Source organism: Ochotona princeps, chromosome 16 (genome assembly GCF_030435755.1).
Source record: "Ochotona princeps isolate mOchPri1 chromosome 16, mOchPri1.hap1, whole genome shotgun sequence".
NCBI lineage: Eukaryota > Metazoa > Chordata > Mammalia > Lagomorpha > Ochotonidae > Ochotona > Ochotona princeps.
Window position 1 is genome coordinate 47648150 of NC_080847.1, and position 23622 is coordinate 47671771.

Sequence of the window (23622 nt, forward strand, 5' to 3'; positions counted from 1 at the left end):
TGAGAACTGTTGCTATTCCACATCGCTGCCAATATTTGTTGTTGTCAGGGTTTCAGCCTTTACTTACTGTTTGCAAATGTCATCCAGTCTACAAGCCAGAAGCCAGGAACATCCTTCAGGTTTCCCACAGGAGTGCAGGGTCCCAAGGCTTTGTGCTGTCCTGCACTGCTTTCCCAGGCCACAAGCAGGGAGCTGGATAGGACGTGGAACAGCTGGAACACACACTGGTGCCCATATGGGATGTTGATGCCAGTGTGAAGGATTAGCAATTAAGCCAACACACCAGCCCCAGGCAGTATGTTCTAAAGGTCTCAAACATATTAGAGTTCTCCAGGAAAGCTCACCATCCATGGAAGACATGTTGTCTGATTTGGGGGGGGGGGGGGTTGTTGTTTTTTGTTTCTAATAGCAAGACATTCCTGACTTCTATCTTGTTCAGCCAAGGCTGCTGCAAACATTTGTGGAGTTCACCAGTAGGTGGAAAATCTCACCTTCTGGCTCTCTTTCTCTGCCACTATGCCTTTTTTTTTTAAAAGATTTATTTATTTATTATTACAAAGTCAGATATACAGAGAGGAGGAGAGACAGAGAGGAAGATCTTCCTTCCAATGATTCACTCCCCAAGTGACCGCAACGGCCAGTGCACGCCCATCCGAAGCCAGGAACCAGGAACCTCTTCCGGGTCTCCCATGCGGGTGCAGGGTCCCAAAGCTTTGGGCCGTCCTCCACTGCTTTCCCAGGCCACAAGCAGGGAGCTGGATGGGAAGTGGAGCTGCTGGGATTAGAACCGGCGCCCATATGGGATCCCGGCGTGTTCAAGGCGAGGGCTTCAACAGCTAGGCTACGCCGCCGGGCCCCACTATGCCTTTTAAATAAATAAATCTTGAAACACACAGGTTAGAAAGTTGGAGATGTTTAGGGGGAATGGCAGCTGAGAAGCGAGATACCAAGGAGTCACAGTTGGCATCTTGCCTCCAGAACACCCACTTGGACCACTTCAATCCTCCGTAGTCAGCATCCTGGTCCTTGGGAAATGTATGAAGCTGGCTACCCTATATCCAGCCTAAAGCCACTGTCTCAGTAGTAATCACTGTTCAAGACCCGAGTCTCCTCTCAGAGGCCCCCCTGGCTCTCTGCCCTCGCAGGGCGCCACATCTCCTCTTCAACCATTCTTCCTATCAGGTTCGCACACAATACCCAGGACCCGGCACTACAACCTGGTTGACCCCACTCCGCAGTCCGTCCAGCCTTCTCCTTGGGGGTACCCGGCTTTTATCTCATCTTATTCCGACCCACAATCTCCTCTTTTCCTCTCTGTTTATTCAACAACTGTTTAGGAGGGAGCATGGCGGGTTAGTGACCAAAGATCCCTAAGCGCTGGTGCTTCTCAGGGGGGCCCTGGCTGAGGCTGGATTTTCTCACAGACCCCACAGCCACCCCTGTATCTCCGTCCTCGACTAATGGGCGCTCCAGAACAGCTGACCTCACGCTTTGTGGACGGCAACGATTGCATCTCGGACACTCCCTGCGTCCCAAGTTGACCCCTTCATCTCCCGCCTGCTTATTTTCTATCACCCAGCCCTGCAAAAGAAGGCGTTGCTCTCCTCACTCCACTGTTAGGCCCCTACGATGGCTCCAGCGTCATGGATTCCATGAACCTTTACGAAGTAGTCAACAAGAAGTCGTGTCGTGGAAACAGTGGGGTACGCTAACTGCCCCGCTACCCAGACCTGAGCCGCCATTCTCTGAAATCCGGACCCGCAAGTTTGGCAGCTTCCCCTCGGCGCGCTCGTGACGTCAGAACCGGGCGCCACCTTTGAAGAAAGTGCGGGAGGTGGGGGCGGCTTCCTAGCCCGACTGGTCATGGAGCTGGCGCAGGAAGTGCGGGCACTGGGCTGCTGGGCGGCCGAGGAGATGGGGGTGCCCGCGGCGGCCCGGCCCTCGGAGTCGACGCTGCGTAGGTGAGAGTCTCCCGGGGTTGAGAGACCCCGTGCCCTCAATGAGAGCTCAACCCATGGCCCGCCGAGAATGACCGCGAGTTTCCAAGGGCTGCCCGCCTTTTTCAGAAAGCGGGTGCTAGATTGCTGTGCGGACGCCCTGGTGGCGACCCTGCCCTCCTGCCCCTATGCTGCGAGGCGGCTTGAGGGAGGACCCCGGCCCCTGTGAGAATGGGCTGTCTTCTGAGCACCACCCCACCCGACACCCCTGGAGCCAGCGAGGCCACTGACCACTCACTGGCCGTTAAATCTATCCATGGGAGAGACCAGAGCCAATCCGTCTCCCCTCTCCTCCCACCCACCCACACTCAGAGACAGCATCCCAGGAAGGAGTATGTAACCCCCAAAAGATCCCCCCCACTCCAGCAAAGTGACAACTCCCTCAGGAAGACTCCCGTGACAGTAACACCCCAGACTCACTTGTCCCCACTGTCCCCACAGGCTGTGTCTGGGCCAGGGGGCCGACATCTGGGCCTACGTCCTGCGGCATGTGTACAGCCAGAGGTGAGCTGGGCTGCAGGAGTGCTGGAGGGAGGAGAAGGGGGAGCTCCCCAGTCACTCCTCTTCCTTCTGCCTCCCCACTCTAGAACTGTCAAGAAGATCCGAGGAAACCTGCTCTGGTAAGTGCTGTCCACACTGCCCCCCTGCTGTCCTCCCAGCCGCCTCTCCCACTACTCCCACCCGCAGCCTCATATCTCGTGCCCTGCCCCCAGTCAGACTCTAACTCCAGCTTCATTTCCTCAGGTATGGCCACCAGGACAGCCCAGAGGTGAGAAGCATGTGTTATATGTGCAACTTAGTGCTGGAGAATGCTGGGGGTCACCGGATCTGGAGACATGGCTGACTCCTGCACTCAAAAGAGTTGGGGGTGGTGGAAAGGAAGGACATGGATTTGTAGCATCCAAGCTGGTGAGGGTAGATTGGATAAAGGGAGCAGATATGGGAGAGATGCCAAGGCCAGTGGGGTGTAAGAGGTCCCCGTGATATCTCAGGGGGAGGTCCTCGGGAGGCCCTACGGTTCCCAGGTGGGTGTCTCAGGAAGGAGATTGGGTCTGAGTCAGGCGTGTGGGTGTCCACATTCAGAAACGGGAAGCAGACTGGAAAGACACAGGTGGGTGAGGCCAACCTAGGAGGAAGGAGGTGGCCAGGATAGCATCTTACTGTTTCAGTCCAGCACACAGGCTGCTCTGGAAGAACCTTGGGCCGCCCCAGTCCTGGCAGATGAGGGGCCTAAGCCCCAATCACACCTATGCATCTGACCCTGGACTGGATCCCACCAGGTTCGTCAGAAGTCAGAGCTGGAAGCCACCGTGGCCCATCTACGGACAGAGATCCAAGAGCTGGAACAGAGCCTGGAGCTGATAGAGCAAGAGAACGAGACTCATGGTGACCCATAGGGCCAGGCAGATGGGTGGCAGAACACGGCCTGGGGAAGGTGCTGACAGACACCCCCGATCTTCCCGCAGACACGGCCATGGAACAGGCACTGCAGAATGTGCGAGACACGCAGCGTTGTGCTCTCCTCCTCCGGGCCAAAGCAGGAGCCATGAGAAGACAGCAGCGTGGGCTCCAAGATCCCATGCAGCGGCTGCAGAACCAGCTCAGCCACCTGCAGGATATCGAAAGGTGGACATCACACGTCCAGAGACCAGCCGCAACCAGGCTGGCCAGCTGGACAGTCTGCTTAGAGATCCCAAGTACTTTGTCCTGGTCCTTTCTAGGAGTGCAGAGTGCTGAGCTCATCCTGAGCCCTTAAGGTCCAGGGTTTTGTCACCTCGGTCACCTGTTTCTAGTGTGCTCACAATGGTGCAAGTCTCCCTGGCAGCACTGTGATCCTTCCAAGTGTCCACCTCTTTGTTAGCTTTTGACAGTCACTGACCTCTGGGTCGAGAACAGACTGGGGGTACAAGAGCAGAGAGACCCGGGGGAGGCTAATGTGGGAGACAACAGCGACCTGACCTTGGAGGTGGGCCCTGGCAGCCAGGCTTGGTGTCCCTCAACTGGTCTCACTTGCCCCAAGTGAGATCCCCAGCTTCTTCCTCCTGACCCAGCTGTATTCCTTCCTGCAGGAAGGCCAAAGCAGAAGTGACCTTTGGACACCTGACACCAGCATCCCTGGGCATGGAGCCTGTGGTCCTGGTAAGAGCCCTGGGCCATGGAAGAAGGGTTGGGGATCAGGCAGGTGCCTGGGTCCCCTTCAGACTCCATCCTCTTCTCTTTAGCGTGATGTCCGAACAGTCTGCACCCTCCGGGCTCAGTTCCTGCAGAACCTCCTGACTCCCCAGGCCAGGGAAGGCAGTGTCCCGTGAGCATCTCCCAAACCCCAGAGCCCCTCCCAAGAAACTGAGCTTTGAGGAAATTACTTGATGAATTCCCCAGACACCTGCTGGACTATGGCCGTCCCAAGCCCTGAGCTGACAGTTCTCCCAGGCTGGGAGGAGGACACAGGCAGTGATGGCCTGGTAGTTAGGACTTGGCGGGCCTGGAAGGGGGAAGCCTGAGAGGCCCTGGGCACCCAGGAGGTGTCTGACCCAGCTAAGGAGGCAGGGAGGGTAGGGCTCTCTGGTGAGGAGGGAGAAACTCCACACTAGCAGCCATGGGTGGAACAGTACCGTCCCCTCCCCCACAGGGTAGTGGGATAATTAGGACAGCTGATGTGACTTCACAACATTCTCCGTCCACTTTCCCAACCCCACAGAACCATCCCTGATGACCACTTTGGAGCTTCCTACCAGCAGTGGCTTAGCTCTGTGGAGGTGAGGGGTGGGACTCTGAGGCGAGGCCATACCCCCCCAACCCCCTTGTCCTACTTGAGGGTCCCAGCTCCCAGCCCTTGCTCTGACTTCACTTCTGCCTCCCATCAGACACTGCTGACCAACCACCCCCCAGGCCATGTGCTGGCTGCCCTGGAGCACCTAGCTGCAGAGCGGGAGTCTGAGATTCAGTCCCTGTGCAGTGGGCACAGGCTGGGAGATGTGGAGCCACCCAGGTAAGGAATAGAGTGTTCCTGCAGGCATGGCCTGCATGTCCCAGGTGAGCTGGGACAGCGTCAGAACCGAGTATCACCTCTGACAGGGCAGTGGGATGGGGGTGGGGCCAAGGTGGCTGCCCCAGGCACCAAGGCAAGGACCCAGGACTCCTCCCTCAGCAGCTTTGTCCTTGTCCCAGGTCCCAGGCCCTGGACCAGATGGACTCCAGCCAGGCTCTGCCATCCATGGTACATCTCCTCCAGGTAACCCCAGGCACCCTCCCATCCCAAGATCCACTGCATCATCTCAGCCCCGTGGACCACACCCGCCCTGATTTTGTGACTATCCCCCTACCAGGAGGGTTGGCAGACTGTGGGTGCACTGCTCTCCCAGCGGGGCGCCCTCCTCAAGGAGCATCAAGTCCTGAGACAGCACCTTCAGAGCCTGGTGGAGGAGGTGGGGAGCCGTACCCTGGGATCCAGCGAAAGGTGAGGGCGGCCTCCCTGAGCAGGGGCCTCCGGGCCTTCCCTCCCCTCAGATGTCTCCAGGCTTTGTACTTTTTCTGCCCTGTGACTCCCTGCCTTCCTCCCTGGGCGCTTCTGCAGACAGCCCTGTGCTGTCTCTCTCCTGCGGTGTGACCCCCACTCCACTTCCCCTCCTACCTCCTTTGCTGTCTTTCCCGCACCCCCCCCACCAGGCAGGCACTAATGCTGGAGCTTCGGAGGTGTGGCCTGCAGGCAGAACTCAAGGCCCTGCGTGCCCAGAGCAAGGAGCTGGAGGATGCGGCCAGGCACCAGCAGCTCCTGCTGAGAGAGCTGCAGGCCAAACAGCAGCGGATCCTACACTGGCGTCGGCGGGTGGTGAGAGGCGGAGCCTTGGGATGGAGTGGCTGGGCCTGCCTGGGAGGGCCCAAGAGTGCAGAGAGATGGCTGAGGCTGGGAGGGACGGAGGAGCGCTCAGCCTTGGCGGCCTCCTGCTTCCCAGGAGGAGACACAGGAACAGATCCGCCTGCTCATCAAGGGAAACTCGGCCAGCAAGACCCGCCTGGGCCGGAGCCCTGGGGAGGTCAGTTGGGGGTTAGGGTGAAATCGGAGGAGGAGTGGGGCTGGGGGGCCCAGGGCTGCCCTGCCCAGCTCCTGCCTCTGCCTCTTCACAGGTGCTGGCCCTGGTTCAGCGGAAGGTGGTCCCCATGGCGGAGGCAATAGCCCCACAGAGCCAGGAGCTGCTTCGCTGTCTGCAGGAAGAAGCCAGTCATCTGGCCCACCTTCCCCTGAACAGCCTGCTACGGCCCAGCCCCGGAGGGTGAGACCAGGATCCCCACACCCCCAAGTCCCCCAGGGGCCAGAACTCACCTCTAGCTGCCAGCTCCAGTTTGCCATCTTTGTCACTGGGCTTACCTCTGAGTTTCCAGGTCCCCACAGCCTCTAAAACCAGGCTTTGGTCTCGGTGCCTGACCCTACCTGAACTTTTTCCCCAGGTTGGAACCCCTTCCCACATTCCTGCCGTCTGTCTACCAGCTGCACCCTGCCTCCCCACAGAGCTCAAGCCTCATAGCGCTAGCCGGCACCCTGGGGCTGCCCAGAGGGCAGGTGAGTGCCTTTCCCCTGGGGCATGAGCTGCCTCCCTCCATCGCCACCCCCTACTCAAAGCCAGCATCATGCCGTTTCCTCCAGGCACCAGAACTGCTCCTCCCGAGGGCCGCCTCTCTTCGCCAGGACCTTCTGTTGCTCCAGGACCAGCAGCATCTTCGGGGCTGGGACCTGCTCCGAGTGAAGACCAACCTGCCTCCAGGACCATCCCCCCAGGGTAGGCCTGCCCTGCTTCCCCTGTGTGGCACTCTGCCCCGCTGCCAGCTGCTGGCCTCCAGAGCTTAGCACACACAACACCCTCACGCACATGGCATTTACCACGTGCCGAGTGTTCTAAATATAGGTCAGTGAGTTGTTCTACCCTCCTGTAGGTATGGCAGTTAGAATCCCAGGAGTCACCAGGAATTCCTCTCAACCCCTGATCCTCCACCTTCCACTCCTTAGTAAGCCCTGTCAGTTTCATCATCAAAGTCTTCCCATCTGCCCCTGCCCTGCCAGCTTACAGCTCACATAATCTCACCCGACAGCTGATGTAGCACAAGAAAGGGCCAGTGTCGCTATCAAGGCCACAGGTCAAGGATCAAGGTGGAACTAGGATTGAGAGCCAAGACTGCACTGCGCAGCTGCAGTTGCTCTGAGCTGGTCACAGTTCTGGCCACGTGGACGTGGACTCAGCCTGAGGAGAGAAGCACCACCAGAGTGAAGGCCTGGAGCAGTCGGAGGAGGGAGGCCCAGCAGAGGGAGGCTGGGAAGGTGCTTCAGGAGAGAAGGTGGTGTCTTCCCCTGGGCTCAGAGGCGAGGCCAGGTTGGTTGCAGGTGTGCTGAGCCAAGAGCACAGAGTGCAAACTCTCAGACACCAGGCTGCAGCCTTGAACTCTGCCTAGGGAGAAGTGGAGAGCCCCAGAGGGTTCCAGGCAGGGGAGAGAGAGGATCAGGTTTAGGCTTCAGGAAGATCACCCTGGCTGTCTGATGGAGGGTACACCAGAACAGAGACTGGCCCAGTGAGGAAGCTGGTGGGGAAACACTCAGCAACCTGAGATGCTACTTTGATGTGAGGGACAGGTTTAGGAGACAGCTTAGGTGGCTGACAAGCGCTTGCAAGCCCAAGGCCTCAGCCACCTGCGATCTCTCCCCTTCCAGAGCTGCTGCAGATCCTGGCAGTGCAGGAAAAGGAACAGAAGGAGAATCCCGGCAGAGCCCTGAGGAGGCTTGAGAACCTGCTGAAACAGGCACTGGAGCGAATCCCCGAGCTGCAGGTGGCTGTGACAGACTGGTAAGCTGGGGCCAGGGGGCAGCAGGGCACTTGGCACCTGGGCGAGTCAGCATTTAGGCCAGGGGCCCTGCGAGGTCAGTGACAGGCTGCATGCAGGGCCTGTCCGCTGACACTGTGCCTCTCCCCAGGTGGGAGCAGCCGGGCCAAGGCGCCCTCACCGAGGAGCTCTGCCAAGGCCTGTCCCTGTGCCAGTGGCGGCTGCGCTGGGTGCAGGCCCAGGGGGCCCTACAGCAGCTGTGCAGATGAACGGTCTCAAACAAAAGTCACCGTGTTCATGTTTGTCCACCCATCACAGCCACTTCACACTTCCCAGAAGGACACATTGCCAGGACTTGGCCCCCACCCCTTTGCCTGTCGCCACATCTGCAGCCCTGCTCACATGCTGTCCTGTGGCTGCTCACAAGGCCTTTGCCCTGCCCCTTCATCCCCCCTCCCTCAGCCAAGAGGGCACTCCAAGCACCCCTGAAAGGCCTTGTCACCTTCACTCTCATCAAAAAGCAATTGAGCATCTCCTCTGGATGCTCCTGGATGTCTTCTGGGAGCTGCAATCTAGGACATGGAGACAGATCGTTGACAAGTAGATAGGTTAGCTGCTGTAGAGAATAGAACAGGTGCGTGTGTGGTTTAAGCAGTAGGCCCCCTTCCAGCTGAGTGTCTGAGAAGGGCTCGTGGGCGGCAGCTGTGGCACGTGCCAAGCCTATTGTGTCCAGTGTCACTCTCCACCTGTCATTGCCACTGTGCTTTGGCTACAAAAGCTTTGTGATATCCTGTAGGATGTGAGATAGTCCTTGTTGTTCAAGGTTTGCTTGTCTGCTTGCTACGTTTTCCCCTAAAATAAAGAGAAATTCGCACTTAACCTTCCCAGCTCCAGACAAAAGCCAATGGATGATAGTTTGACATCTTTGCCATCTTGAACCTTGTTGTCCACCTCCTCCCAGCTCCTCTGAGACCTGACCCCACCCCCCAACTCCCAACTTTGCTTCTCTTCTTGGAGCCTTGTCACAGTCTTACATATTAGCTACCCTGCTCACACATCCTAGTGTCCCCTGCTCCACAGCGCGTCCTACTAGTCTCTGGATGTAGGAGGTCTTCTCCTTGCTGAATTGGTTTCCATAACACATCTTCTAACATAAATCGTTGTACTTTGTTTATTAGTATCTTTTGTTTTCTCCCTTAAATATTATGTGAGCTTCGGGCCTGGTGGCGTGGCCTAGTGGCTAAGGTCCTCGCCTTGAATGCGCCGGGATCGCATATGGTCACCAGTTCTAATCCCGGCAGCTCTACTTCCTCTCTATCTCTCCTCCTCTCTGTATATCTGACTTTGTAATAAAAATAAAATAAATCTTTAAAAAAAAAAGTAAATATTATGTGAGCTTCATAAAGGTGAATCTCTATAAACTAGAACTCTAGCAACGCTTGTGCTGCAAAATCTAGATGCAGCAAGGGGAGCTGTTGGCTAGCTGCAGGGCAGGCATTTGGGCCAACAGTTAGGGTGCACTGGGGACTCCCTCATTGCACATCAGAGCACCTGGAGAGACAATAACCACTCAAGTACTTGGCCCTGCCACATCCCTGTGAGAGACCCAGTCTGAATTCCAGGCTCCTGGCTTTGCCCTGGCCCCGTCCTGATTGTTGTAGACATTTGGAGGATGAACCAATGGATGGAAGATGTTTCTCTGTGTTTCAAATAAATAAGTAGATAAATAAATATTGATGCATTTAACTACATAATTTTTTTTAAAGATCCATTTAACTTGAAAGGGTTATAAAAAGCCAGAGACAGATGGCTGGTTCATCTGCTGGTTCACTCCCCAAATGACTGCAACTGCAAAGCTGGGCCTAAGGCCCAAAGCTTCTTCTAGGTCTCCCATATGAGTGCAGGGGCCCGAGGCCACCCTCTGCTGCTTTCTCCTGTGTATTACCAGGGCGCTGGAACATCAGTGGAGCAGCTGGGACTTGGTACTAACGCTGCAGTCCTACACCATTACAACAGCCCCATAAAAAAAACAAGTCTTGCATAGCAAAAAAAAAAAAAAGTGCAAAAATCTTTTAATGGGTTGTCAGAAAACATCTGTACCTGAGGCAGGTTGCTGTTAGTGCAATAGGTACCATGCCACTTGGGACAGCCACATGGCACATGGAGTATCTAGTTTTTGAGTCCTTACTCCACTCAAATCCAGCTTCCCACTAATACACACCTTGGGAGGCAGCAGGTCTCCAAGTGGGAGCCCCAGATTGAATTCTCTGCCATTGTCTTCAGTCCGGCCCCGCCCTAGCTGATACAAATATTTGGGGGAAGTGAAACTATGGATGGAGGTTCTCCCCTTGACTTTCTGAATTCCATTAAGTTTAAAAACAAAGATTGCAGCTCAGGAGGAGAATCAAGATGGCAGAATAGGGTAAGGACACGTTTAAATGGAGGAAGAAATATTTAATCAGGATGAAGCAGAGAGGACACATTCCAGGAAATAGGAGAGAACAGAACAACAGCAGAGGGGTGTCTGGAGAGTGACAGACACTGGAAAGCAGTGAACACAAGAGTGTGGTGTTGCAGTGACTGATACTCCAGTGGCATTCAGCTAACAGCCATCTGAACTCCACCAGCAGCCGGAACTCCACCAACAACAAGGTGGGAAGGCATTTTCACTGGAAGCTTGGGAGGTGAACACAGACAAAGAACTGCCCATCCTGCTGGTCTGCTTGATTTGACCAGGGACAGAGACAGAGCAACAAATCCCAGACAGGCAGTATGAGAACAGGGTGGATTTCACAGCCCAGTCAGCCCTCTAGAGCCGAATTGGGCACCATTTTGCGTAAGGGGGCAAAGGCAAGGGAAAGGACTGAGCATACGCTGAGCTGGGAGTGGCCTCTTTTTTTTTTTTTTTTAATTGCAAAGTCAGATATACAGAGAGGAGAGACAGAGAGGAAGATCTTCCGTCCGATGATTCACCCCCCAAGTTACCACAACGGCCAGTGCGCGCCAATCCGAAGCCAGGAACCAGGAACCTCTTCCGGGTCTCCCACGCGGGTGCAGTGTTCCAAGGCCTTGGGCCATCCTCAACTGCTTTCCCAGGCCACAAGCAGGGAGCTGGATGGGAAATGGAGCTGCTGGGATTAGAACCGGTGCCCATATGGGATCCTGGTGCGTTCAAGGTGAGGACTTTAGCCGCTAGGCCATGCCGCCGGGCCCTGGGAGTGAACTCTTTTCTAACTCAGTGAACTGCATCAATGTGGCATTCTACAGGTTCCACCCAAGACAAGTCTAGGTAGCCCTCAGACCTGACGGCCAGCATATCAAGAACTCTAGTAGGGGTACGTCAGGCGCCATTTTGTACACTGTGGCAAAAGCTTTAGGACTGCAGTGAACTGCGCATGTGCTGAGCTCGCAAGAATTCACTGAGTTCCGTGGATTGCACTGGTCCTGCAGGAAAATACAGACTGTGGGATTGTACAGGTCAAAATAGGTCTGTGTGGCACCCAGACCTAACGTCCAACAGGTTCCAGCAAGATCAGCGCCACCAACAACCTAGCTATGTAAGACATCTGGTGTCTCCCTAATCTTGGGACCTGCTCCAACCGGAAGTGGGAGAAAGGTTGTACAGACAATGGTGCAGCTTCAGCATGGTAGCACAGGAGCTGGAGATTGGTGAGCCAGGAGTTGGGGCTATGGAGTTTGTTGTGGAAATCTCACATAAGAACCCAGACCTGGAACTCGCTGGAGGGAGTGGCGCAATTGGCTGCAAGCAAAGAGTTGTGTACCAACTGCAATAACTAAAGTCAAACTGTAGACCTGTGGGTGACACAGCTTAGAAACCTGCCCCAAGGAGAAGACTCTGCTAACCAGAAGTACAATGACCAAGAGCAAAAGAAGAGGCAAAGGCAAAATGTATATTACTGAAAACTCCCCTGCAAAGGAGCAAAACTCTATGCCAACCTCAGAGTTAACTGAGGAAGACATCGAGAAAATGGGGGACACAGAATTCAAAAAACTTATTTTAAAGCTTCTGATTAACAATGAGAAGCACATACAAGAGTTCAAAGAATTTAAGGAATATTTTGCACAAGCAATAGCAACAATAAAGCAAATCAAGGCTTATATAACAAATTAAGAACACAGTAGAGCAAATTAAAAGTACAGTGGAGAGTCTCCAAAATAGAATGAAGCAAGCAGAAGAAAGAATCTCAGAATTGGAAGATATTTCCTGTCATCAGGGGAAAGCAAACAAAAAGCTGGAAGCAGAGCTGGATCAGGCCAAAAAAAAGTATTCAAGAATTGAAAGACACTATTCAGAGGCCAAATATAAGAGTTATGGGAATCCCAGAAGGTGCAGAAAGAGAAACTGGTTTTACAAATATATTTAATGAAATGATAAAGGAAAATTTCCCTAATCTAGAGAAATAATTGGGAGACAACACCCAGGAGGGGCACAGAACTCCCAACAGGCCTGATCAAAAGCTATCTTCACCAAGCCATATGATCATCAAGCTCTCTTCAGTTGAACATAAGCAAGAGATCCTGAAATGTGCACGTGGAAAAAATCAATTGACATATAAAGAAAAGCCAGTTAAACTCACAGGAAACTCTATAGGCAAGAAGAGAATGGAGTGACATATTCCATATTCAAAAAGAAAAAAATTGTCAGCCTAGGATAAAATGTCCAGCAAAGCCTTCTTGTCTTTGAAAATGAAATAAAATTCTTCCACAGTAAAGAAAAGTTAAAAGAATTTGCTTCTTCCAAACCTGTCCTACAAATGATACTTCAAGATGTTCTCTTGACAGAGAAGAGGAATAGCACCCACCAAAACCAAAGGCAAATGTGAAGAACATCCCAGTAAAATGACAACAGAAGACTAAATTAACCCATTACTAAAATGACAGGACCAAAGTACCACCCCTATATACTAACCCTGAATATAAATGGCTTAAGCTCAAACATCATAGATTAGTAGACTGGATTACAAAACAAAACCCATCTATTTGTTGTCTAGAAGAGACACATTTCAGCAACAAAAATCAGCAGAAAATATATCGCATGGGTTTTGATGTTTTCTGTTTCATCTCTTCAAAACACTTTCTTCTGATTAAATTCTTCAATGACTCATAGATCATACAGTACCATCAATTTTCTTCAAGAAGGTTCTTGATTTTCATTTCTTAAGCTACACATTAGTCATTTAGTAGCATGTTATTTAACTTCATGGTGTTGTTAATTTCTTTTTTCTTCCTGATGCTGATTTTGTTTTGCGGTTTTTCATTTAAGGGGTGTATAGTAGTTGTATAATGGCGACTGTCATATCTAGTAACATGTTATTTACCTTCATGGCATTGTAAATTTCTATTTTTTTCTATTGTTGACTTGGTATTATGACTTTTCATTTGAGGGGATGTACAGTAGCTGTGAAATGGAGGCTAACATATCCAGATGTGAGGATACAATGTAGTATGCATTTCTACTTCCAGGCAAAGATGGATTTACAATGAAACTGTTTACTCTATCTTGACAATAGGATGCTGGACTCTCTGCCATTGTCCATACCCGCAATGATGGACATAGGACTGTGTATGAAGAACTATAATAATGATATAGAGGAATTAGTGGGGGGGGGGATTAGGGATGGGATAAGGGAAATACCAGGGATCTATGGAGCTGTATCATAAAACAATATAAAAACGTAAAAAAAAAATCTTACTAAAAAAAAAAGTTTGCAGCTCAAAACGTAAAGGGATGCGCTGGGGTCCTATATGGGCGCCGGTTCCGGCAGCCCCGCTTCCCATCCTGCTCCCTGCTTGGCCTGGGAAAGCAGTCGAGGACAGCCCAAGGCCTTGGAACCCTGCACCCACGTGGAAGACCCAGAAGAGGCTCCGGGCTCCTGGCTTAAGATGGTTTCAGCTCTGACCATTTGCGGCTGGTTGGGGAAGTAAATCAACGGACGGAAGAGCTTCTTGTCTCTCCTCTCTGTATATCTGAATTTCCAATAAATCTTTTTAAAAATAAACAGCTTACTATCTGCTAGAAAGGATATCGGATAAACTGGTAAATGTCTGGGATTTGCTGTAACATGACTCCCCAGGCATCCCCTAGTTGGCAGCCGCAGCCTAGCGCGGACACCCACTTCCGCGTTGACATCAATTTACGGCGCGAAGCTCGCGGTGGCCGGGAGGGGCCGCTGAACTTCCTGTCGTTCCCGGAGGCACAGACACCGCCCTAGGGGGCGGGAACCAGCGCCTCCTCTCTTTTCTCATTGGGCTACGTCTCTGCATTAGGGAGTGGCCGCTGCGCTTTCACGGCGTTCTGAGGGAGTCCGGGTTCTTCCTGCAATTTCCTTCCGGTCTCTGATTGGTCCATGTTCTCCCTTAGGGGTGTGGCCACGTCTCACTGGCCATCGCACCCGGATGTAAACGTCACATACTGGGGCCCGTCGCTTGGCCCGCAGGTCATTCCCGGCCGCCTACTCTGACGAAGGCTGAGAGTAGACAGCACAACAGACGGCGGCTGCTCCGACACTGTAGTGACGGCGGCAGCAGCAATGGCCGGGGCGGGGCCGGCCCCGGGACTCCCGGGTGCAGGAGGACCCGTCGTCCCGGGCCCTGGTGCCGGCCTCCCGGGCAAGAGCGGCGAGGAGCGCCTGAAGGAGATGGAGGCGGAGATGGCCCTGTAAGGCCCGCATCGGGGTGGGATGGGCTTCCTCCGCAGCCGGAGCTTCCAGGCCGCGCGAGCCCCGACTCGGAGCTCCGTGCTGGGGAAGGGGGCTGGGAGCGGGGCGCTATCAGCAAGTCCTGACGGTGGCCCGTGTGTCCCCCACCCCACCCTCAGGTTTGAGCAGGAGGTCCTGGGGGCTCCGGTGCCCGGAATCCCTGCAGCCGTGCCCACAGTGCCGACGGTCCCCACGGTGGACCCCATGCAGGTCCCTGCGGCCCCCGTGATCCGCCCGATCATCGCGACCAACACGTACCAACAGGTAATGTGGGGCCGAGATGCACAAGTCCGGGAACGCGGTGCTCGGGTAGGAGAGCTGTGGATGTCCGCCTTGGTGATTCTTGCGCATCACCAATAGCGTCTGTGCAGGGCATCTGGGCCGGAGGAAGGGCTGAGACCCCCACTGTTCGGGCCCTTTGGGGCATGTTGTCCAGTCAGACTTTTCTGTCAGGGTTGGCATGTCACGTGTCTAAAGTTTGTAGAGTCAAGTTAGGTGCTTTCTCCTCGCTGAATGCATTTCATATACTTAGTAGCCAACCACTGAACACATCTCGTATACTTAGTAGCCAACCGCGTATGTGGCTAGCTGAGAAAGGAAGAGACTGTTAAGTGAGTGTACGTGTACCTAAACCTCACCGCTGTCAGTATCGCACCTTCTAGGCACTGTGTACTTGGAGACAGCAGGCATTTAGGTCAGAGATAAGAACCACAGATGCCGGCTCTGTGGAGCTTATATTCTACTGGGGAGAGACAAGTGTGGTAAAGGGAGCAGGGCTTAGTCACCATAGTCAGGTGGTACCAGCCAAGATGCGAAGGAGACGATGGGAAGAACCTAGACGGAGCATCCCTGGCCAGTGGTGGGCCCAGAGACAGATGCACTCCTGTCGTGTTCCCATGGCAGCATGAGCTAAGAGGAGAGCAGGAGGGCAAAGGAGAGGAGAGAAAGGGAGAGAAAGGGGATGGAGGCCAGGTTGTGCGTACTGGCCTCCTTCTCTAAGATGGGTGATATGGCCCGATGTGACAGGTTGGCAACATTAGGCTGGCCATGTGGAGAATGGACTGTGCAGGGCAAGGACTCAGTCACCGAATCCAGGGACTGGGGTTCCATGATACACATACAGGTGGCTTGCGCAGGGTGGTATCCCAGGTGACTGGAGGAGAGGTCGAACATGATACCCACCGAGTGCTGTGGGGGAGAGAAGACAGTAGTGGGAGAAGTTGCTGTTGAGAGTAGCTTACGTGATCCCAGAGGCCACCCCGAGAGGCGACGTTTCAGCAGAGAGCTGGGGGCGAACAGCCTCTCATCTCAGCCTCCTCCCACACAGGTCCAACAGACGCTGGAGGCCCGGGCCGCTGCTGCAGCCACAGTAGTGCCTCCCATGGTGGGTGGTCCTTTCGTGGGCCCAGGTAAGTGCAACAAGGTGAGAGGTGTTGGGGAGCAGGCAGGGGCATGTGAAAAGGGATACCCAGGGCCATCTTACCATCTGTGTCTCTCACCTCCCAACAGTTGGCTTTGGCCCTGGTGACCGGCTGGACAGCGCAGAGGCCCGGGAGGCCATGTTCCTGCGGCGTGCAGGTAAGCTGGGCTGGGGACGCACAGCTAGCCAGGCGCTGTTGGTGAGGAAGCTTCAGCAGCTCGTCTCCACCTGCCATCCCATCCCCATCCTGATGTCTCTGTAGCACCAGCCTGTTGATGTGCTTGCTGGTGGCTTTAGGTCAGCCTAGCGTGAATGGCTGGCTCATCCCAGACCAGCCCCTTAAACTCACCCCTCATCCCCGGCTTGACTGTGTTCCTCCACTCCACAAGCTGCATGGCTGACTTAATATGTTTGTCATCATTTCCTCAGAAATAGAAGCTCCGTGAGGGGCGAAAGGCTCAGAACCGGCTACCAGGCAGGCATTACAGGCTCTCTGTTGGCGGGAGGAGCAAAGATGGCCTGGCCAGGAGCCCTGCACAGTGCTGAGTTGTGCCAGCAGCGAGCCTATTGGTCTTTTCTCCTCCCAGGTGCCTTGTTGTCCAGCAGTAGTCTTTCGGCCTGCCCTTTCCACGGGCCCATCTCCACATCCCGGCCTGTGTTGCTAGGAAACCCAAGCCCATTGCCATTTTATGTGATACAACTTTCTTGTTTACTTAAAAAGGCTGAATCTGTGCATTTGATTGTAAAATTAAGTCACACTTGTTGATTGTTACCTAAGTCCTAGTAGGACTTGTGTGTGCTACCTGAGAAGTTGTAATATTCTGTAGTGTGGTTCTGATCAAAATGCGCATGTGACCTAGTTGCCTGGGCTGGCCTGCGGAGCTGCTGTTCCTCCTGTGCCCTCAGTTGACACCCACTGCTGGCAGGGAAGGCTGTGATCTGATGCTTACCGCTTTCTTGCCCTACCCCACCCTCACAGTGCTCTCTAACCTCCAACTTACAGTCACACTAAACTCAACAGGGGTAAAGACTTACTTAGAAATATCCTCTTACCAAAACATCTCTACTTACCCATCACTTCACTAAGTCTTCATTACCCCTTAGATCTCAGCTCACAAAGACTTGTTGGCTAGGTTGGAGTGCTCCTCTAGGCCCCAACAGCTCCCCGGCCTTCCTAGGCTGGAGCCCAGCACCCTAAGAAGCAGCATTCTCTGTGTTCCTGGCATCACCTGCCAAAGGGCCCGGAGCAGCTCCCCAGTAGCAAAAGAACCCCACACCTCAAGAAGGGCCCTCAGACTCCTCCAGGATTGCTTTTACACACACACCTTACCCCTAGTGTCCCTGGCCCGTGACACCGCACCCATCTCTCTCTCCCACAGCTGTGGTCCCTCAGAGGGCCCCTATCCTGTGTCCAGCCTTCATCCCCCACGTGCTACAGAGAGCAGGTGAGGGGCCAGGAGCATCATCCATGCCACGTAACTGTCTCGAGGCCCCTGGACTCTCCTGCTAACACCCTGACAGAGTCTGTCTCTCCTGCAGCAGGTGGGCCCCGCCCTATGGCCCTGCGGCCTCCACACCAGGCCCTCGTGGGGCCCCCTCTGCCTGGGCCTCCTGGACCTCCCATGATGCTGCCCCCCATGGCGCGAGCCCCAGGGCCCCCGCTGAGCTCCATGGCTGCTCTGAGGCCTCCTCTGGTAAGTGTACACAGGGAGCTGACAGTCAAGTGCAGAAGGCAGGAGGCTCTGGGTACAAGTCCGCCAGGCTGTCTGAGTTGGCCTCCTGCCATGCCTTTCTCTGCTTTCTCACGTGCCAGCTTTGTCTCTCTTTGTGCCTTTGTGTTTCCCTTTCTTTGGCCAAATCTTTGTCTTTGCTTTTATGAAGCAGCAAAATACTCATGCTATACATTTGGCTCTATTCATGTTATTTCTCTCTGTGAATATATGGAGGCTTTGTTTGGGTTTTGCGCTGTCATTTGAGAGCTTGTTTGGAGGTTCTAGCAGGAGAGCCCAACTACTCATATACCCTTGACCGAAGACCGGTCCTCCTCTAGTGGGGATGGTCGTCCTCTTCGACCGAGTACACAGCTTTGAGAGGGACGCACATGGAGCGGTGAGGGAGGAAGGGGACACCCGCCTAGCCATCCAGATCAGCCGAATCAGCCCTGGTGATCAATGGGGCGACATATGTCGCAGCCAGATCACCCTGACATCCTTGCTCAGTCATTTGAAGAAATCACTAGTTACTATTTCAATCTAAAACATGTCAGTATTCATCTCCTAAGAAAAAGATATTTCATATCATAATGTTGTCACACCGGAGAAAATTAACAGTAATCCTATGTCTGTGCCTCTCTTTGTTTCTCTCTGCTTTTCTGTCTTTAACATTTTTTTTTTTGTCCCTGTGTCAGCCTGCCTCTCCGTTTCTGCCCAAGGGTTGTTTTCGTGTTTGTGTTTGTTTTAGATTTATTGAATGAGCTACAGAGCGAGCAAGTGGAAAAGAGATTATCCATCTGCCGATTCAATCCCCAGATGGCCACAACAAAGAGTGCTGGGCCAGGCTGAAACCAGGAGCTTCTTCCTGGTCTCCCACATGGGTGCAGGGGTCCAAAGACTTGGGACATGTTCTGCTGCTTTCCCAGGTGCATTAGCAGGGAATTGGATTGGAAGTAGAGCAGCCAGGACAGGAACCAGTGCCCACATGGGATGCCAGTGCCATGGGCAGCGGCGTTACCTGTTATGCCACCACGCTTTTTGTATTTTTGACAATGACTCCTTTCTCTGTCTTGGTGTTGTTTGCCTGCTTTCTGCCTCCCAGATCTTGCTTGCACGGGATGGGGTTGGAAGTCAAGTCAGAGCCTATGACTGGTCCCCACTCACGTCCTCCTCTTACCCACAGGAAGAGCCAGCAGCTCCCCGAGAGCTGGGCCTGGGTCTGGGCCTGGGCCTGAAAGAGAAGGAGGAAGCAGTGGTGGCGGCAGCTGGACTGGAGGAGGCCAGTGCAGCAGTGGCTGTGGGGGCAGGAGGTGCCCCAGCAGGCCCTGCAGTCATCGGACCCAGTCTCCCGCTGGCCCTGGCCATGCCACTGCCAGAGCCAGAGCCGTTGCCCCTCCCTCTGGAGGTAGTGCGTGGCCTGCTGCCTCCTCTGCGCATTCCAGAACTGCTGTCCCTGCGTCCAAGACCACGGCCCCCTCGGCCTGAGCCGCCTCCTGGCCTCATGGCTCTTGAGGTAAGCTGAAAACAGCAGTGAGGGGACAGAGGGGCCGAGGAGGCAGATGGGCACCTCTAAGCGCTTCCGTGCAGGAGCACACAGTGCTGCATCCCAGGGCAGGAGGACTTGGGGGTGGGAGACGTCTGTCCCTCCCATCCAGTCCTCTAGGGTGGTGGAAGGAGGGCCGGGAGGCAACTCCAGACCCTGTACACCATGTCCCCTTTCCCTCTGCAGGTCCCAGAGCCCTTGGGGGACGACAAGAAGAAAGGGAAGCCAGAAAAATTGAAGCGCTGCATTCGCACCGCAGCTGGGAGCAGCTGGGAGGACCCCAGCCTGCTGGAGTGGGATGCGGGTGAGTGGACTAAGGTGCAAGAGCTGACCTTTTACAGCCCAGGACAGGCTGTAGGCAGGCAGTGAGCCAGGGCGCAGCACACTGCTCTGTAGGACAGGTACTGTCGTAGCCCACCTCACGGAGATCATGACCACGGCCCAGTGGGGCAGGCCCCTCCTCCAGCTGAACGTGATTGGTACTGAGAGATTTTTTTTACTCATGTAGAGCCTAACCTGCCAGTAATCAGAAAACTTGTTACATATTTTTGGTTCTCCCAGCTTTTTGTTTCTTCATTACTTGAGAAACAGAGCTCCTATCCACTGGTTCACTCCCCCAAATGCACGCAACAGCTGGCAGTGGGCCAGGCCAGAGCCAGAAGCTCAATTCACGTCTCCTGTGGGTGGCAGGAACACAGCGGCCTGAGTCATTGCTGCTGCTGCCTCCCAGAGCTGGTGCCACCCAGGTACCCTGTGTGGGATACAGACATCTTAACTGCAAGGCCGAACACCTGGTTCCTGGGCCCAGTGCAGTGGCTCAATGGCACCTTACAAGTGCTGCCATCCCAAAGGGGCACCGGTTCTTGTCCCGGCTGCTCCGCTTCCCATCCAGCTCTCTGCTTGTGGCCTGGGAAAGTAGTCGAGGATGGCCCAATGACTTGGGACCCTGCACTTGCATGGGAGACCCAGAAGAGACTTCTGGCTCCTGGCCTCGGATCAGCTCAGCTCTGGCCGTTGTAGCTACTTAGGGAGTGAACTAGCGGACAGAAGATATCTTTCTCTCTCTGTTTCTCCTTCTCTGTAAATCTGCATTTCTGATTAAAAAATAAAACAATAAATCTTAGGGGAGAGGAAGGCATCTGCCTCCCAGCTTCTGAGAAAGTTTGAACAGAATGACCCAGTGAAGGGCCATCTGGCCACCGCATAGATTCAGCAGTCCACATTTGCTGTATTCATAGTATTCCTCTGTTTATGTGCAGGGGGCTTTTTATTTGAAGCAAGTTATAAATGAAGTTCTTACTTCAGTCCTAAACACCTTCAGTAGTCATTTCCAAACAAGAAGATATTTTCTTTCATAACACCATTATCACATCTAAAAAAAGGTTAACAGCAATCCTACTAATTGTTTCAGAATTCAGTAACTTCATGCACGTTTCTCTACTTGTCCCAACGCTGTTAGAGCTGTTTTTTCTTCAAAGCAAGATGTATACAGTTGTATGTCTCTAGTTACTCCACTTTTTTCTTTTTAGATGATGTTTACTTAGTTGATCAGAGTGGGAAGGATCAGGGACAAGTGGGTATAATCGTTGTTCCCAAATTTTCCATTTTTTCTTCCTGTTCCTGGGGGAAGGGAGGGGATAAGGGGAGAAGCTATACACAGCCTCCCAACCACCCCATACCCCGGAATGGGGAATGGCCACCTGATGTCAGCCCAGGGTCCCCAGTGTGGAGCATACTCCAAGGATTCTACCCAGGTGGTTTCTTTTTTTTTTTTTTTAAAGATTTATTTATTGGGCCCGGCACAATAGCGTAGTGGTTAAAGTCCTCGCTTTGCACGCACCGGGATCCCATATGGGTGCTGGTTCTAATCCTGGCGGCCCCACTTTCCATCCAGCTCCCTGCTTGTGGCCGAGGGAAGCAGTCGAGGACGGCCCAAAGCCTTGGGACCCTGCACCCGCGTGGGAGACCCAGAAGAGCTCTTGGCTTCGGATTGGCTCAGCTCTGGCTGTTGTGGCCACTTGGGGAGTGAACCATGCGACGGAAGATCTTCCTCGCTGTCTCTTCTCCTCTCTGTATATCTGACTTTCCAATAAAAATAAATATTTAAAAGGTTTAAAGGATTAGAACCAGCGCCCATGTGGGATCCCACGTGTGCAAGGCGAGGGCTTTAACCACTAAGCTATCGCACTGGGTGGTTTCACTAGTTCTGAAATGTTGATATCGCTGATCTAAGGATGAAGGTTCTTTATTTTTTTAAAAGTTTATTTCTGTTGATTTGAAAGGCAGAGTAAAAGAGAGAGAGAGAGAATCTTCCATCTATGGGTTGCTCTCCAGATGGCCTCAATGGCCAGGGCTGAGCCAGTGGAAACCAGGATCCAAGCACTCCATCCAGGTCTCCCGTTGGGCGGGCAGAGCCCAAGCACATGGGCCGCCTTGCACTGCCTTCCCTGGTGCGTTATGAGCAAGGAACTGGATCAGAAGCGGGTGAGCCAGGACTCACACCCACACTCTAATTTAGTCTGCCGTTGTCTCACAAGCAGTGGCTTCTTCCACCGTGCCACAATACCAGCCCCTCTAGGTTGTCTCTCTGAGAATGGTCTCCGTCTTCCCCCCTTTGATTTGTACGTAATATTTGTGACATGCCTAGGCCTCCTAAGGTCTCTCGGGGTGGCCTAGCTGGTTCTCAGTGCCCTGGCAACTGCAGCAACAGCTCACAAGAGACCTTGCCCTCCACTCAGGCCTTCATTTGGGTGGGCTTCTTCAGCTGGAATTCTCCACCTGTCCTGATCCTGGCTCAGTGCAGATCTGAGAACTTAGTTCTGTAACCTTGGACAAGTTACTTCTCTTTCAAACTTCATTTTCCTCCTGGGAGTAATCGTGTAGGCCTCATTAGGAAAGCTAAGGAAGCATTGGAATTCAGCTCGTTCAGAAGAGGCGCAGGCCCACGCCAAAGATGGGCAGAAGAATAGCAGCCGCAGTCAGGCAATGTCCAGGTTTGGGTGGGCAGTCAGAGTGGACTTCACAGAAGGAGCAGAGCTGAGGAAGGATGAAGCTGATGGTGGCAGGCCTGCATCTCCCTGAGATGCCCAGGAGCCCAGGGGACACTGGGGATGGGTGACACGGCCCTGGAGAACAGCACAGCTAGAGGCCAGCCTGGAGGACGCTGGAAGGACAGCACAGCTAGAGGCTGACTGGGAGGACTCGAGCCGCGTTCTGAGCCCTGCTCCCACTCTGCACTTCTAGGTTGGGTAACTTTGGGCTATGGTGTGAACTTTCTCTTCAGAGTTTATAAAAGGGTTGGAAACACCCAGTGTGTCAAAATCTCTCTGGGTACTTACAGATATGGTCTGTTCTTACTGAGAGGTCTTAGGGCGAGGTGTAGAGGACAGAGAGGAAGACTAGGGTATCCCTCCAGTGAAGGGAGGGCTGTTCACAGAAGCCCCAGGCCAGGCATCTGCATTCTCTGACCTGTTCTCTCCCAACTCCAGATGACTTCCGGATCTTCTGTGGGGATCTGGGCAATGAGGTCAATGATGACATCTTGGCACGCGCCTTCAGCCGCTTCCCATCCTTCCTTAAGGCCAAGGTGATCCGTGACAAGCGCACAGGCAAGACCAAGGGCTATGGCTTTGTCAGCTTCAAGGACCCCAGTGACTATGTGCGTGCCATGCGCGAAATGAATGGTGAGTGAGGCTTTCCCCAGACATTGGGTATGGCAGGCCTCTGGCCTAAGCCTGACCCTATCCTAACCTTGAACTCTCTATTCCCATAGGAAAGTATGTGGGCTCACGCCCCATCAAGCTTCGCAAGAGCATGTGGAAGGACCGGAACCTGGACGTGGTCCGCAAGAAGCAGAAGGAGAAGAAGAAGCTGGGCCTGAGATAGGGCCTGTGGCTGGGCACCTGCTCCCACCCAGCTGGGCCCTGGCTTCTCCCCGCAGTTCTCTTTGGAAAACCCCCAGCTATCCGCTCGCCTACCCCAAAACAAGTTTCAATAAATTTATGTTCCTTTCCATTCCTGCCTAAGCTGCAACTACATCATGGGGAGCCCAGTTCACTCATGCAAACAGCAGGTAGTCACATTAGCCCCTCCTGTGTGGGCTTCATGTCCTAAAGCTTCTGGAGTGCCTGCTGAGTCAGGACCAGCCCAAAGGAGGGAGTCGGGCTCCTGGCAAGGGCAGGGCCAGGCTAGCTGCAGCCCGTGCTCCTGGCGTTCCTGGCTTGCCTCTCCTCGGCAGGCTCTCACTGGGGACAGAATGGTGACCGAAGCAGTTCCAGGCTGTGCTCCTCGAGTGGTCAGGGTAGGGGTGGGGCAGCCCAAGGCACCAGCCTGTGGGCCAGGAGGGATTTCCTGCAGGAGCTGCCCTCTGCCGAGAATCTCTGTCCCCTTCCTGCCATCCTCACCTGCTGGGTCTCTGTTTCTC

At 53.9% G+C, this 23622-nt stretch overlaps 2 protein-coding genes across 4 annotated transcripts; both read left to right on the forward strand.

Annotated features, from left to right (window-relative positions):
* Nucleotides 1-1814: 1814 nt before the first annotated feature.
* Nucleotides 1815-8346, forward strand: HAUS5 (HAUS augmin like complex subunit 5). The gene is made up of 19 exons (XM_004595136.2): nt 1815-1961; nt 2439-2501; nt 2585-2617; nt 2742-2766; nt 3278-3383; nt 3464-3623; nt 4067-4136; nt 4220-4302; nt 4696-4753; nt 4862-4986; nt 5166-5229; nt 5324-5454; nt 5664-5826; nt 5951-6031; nt 6123-6268; nt 6444-6555; nt 6640-6772; nt 7696-7828; nt 7957-8346. Exons 1-19 carry the CDS (start codon nt 1864-1866, stop codon nt 8072-8074), a joined length of 1902 nt encoding a protein of 633 aa, XP_004595193.2. The 5' UTR covers nt 1815-1863; the 3' UTR covers nt 8075-8346.
* A 5911-nt stretch (nt 8347-14257) lies between these two features.
* On the forward strand, nt 14258-23213 carry RBM42 (RNA binding motif protein 42). 3 transcript variants are annotated; one of them, XM_004595048.3, is made up of 10 exons: nt 14258-14484; nt 14644-14788; nt 15852-15933; nt 16034-16102; nt 17324-17389; nt 17466-17638; nt 18840-19169; nt 19386-19503; nt 22688-22882; nt 22972-23213. In XM_004595048.3, the coding sequence occupies exons 1-10, from the start codon at nt 14357-14359 to the stop codon at nt 23082-23084; spliced, it is 1419 nt and encodes a 472-aa protein (XP_004595105.2). In that variant the 5' UTR covers nt 14258-14356; the 3' UTR covers nt 23085-23213. The 3 variants fall into 3 exon arrangements, with proteins under 3 accessions (XP_004595105.2, XP_004595107.2, XP_004595106.2); XM_004595050.2 differs by lacking the exon at nt 17324-17389 and having other exon boundaries at nt 17487-17638; XM_004595049.3 differs by lacking the exon at nt 17324-17389 and having other exon boundaries at nt 14259-14484; nt 17484-17638.
* Nucleotides 23214-23622: the final 409 nt, after the last annotated feature.

Bases quoted from the DNA above. Each gene is read 5' to 3' on its own strand.
- RBM42 (XM_004595048.3), top strand. From the start codon at position 14,357: ATGGCCGGGGCGGGGCCGGCCCCGGGACTCCCGGGTGCAGGAGGACCC. The intron at 14,789-15,851 runs GTAATGTGGGGC...CCTCCCACACAG, and splicing joins CGACCAACACGTACCAACAG to GTCCAACAGACGCTGGAGGC. The intron at 17,390-17,465 runs GTGAGGGGCCAG...ACACCCTGACAG, and splicing joins CCACGTGCTACAGAGAGCAG to AGTCTGTCTCTCCTGCAGCA.
- HAUS5 (XM_004595136.2), top strand. From the start codon at position 1,864: ATGGAGCTGGCGCAGGAAGTGCGGGCACTGGGCTGCTGGGCGGCCGAG. The intron at 4,303-4,695 runs GTGAGCATCTCC...CCAACCCCACAG, and splicing joins GCCAGGGAAGGCAGTGTCCC to AACCATCCCTGATGACCACT. The intron at 6,773-7,695 runs GTAGGCCTGCCC...CTCCCCTTCCAG, and splicing joins TCCAGGACCATCCCCCCAGG to AGCTGCTGCAGATCCTGGCA.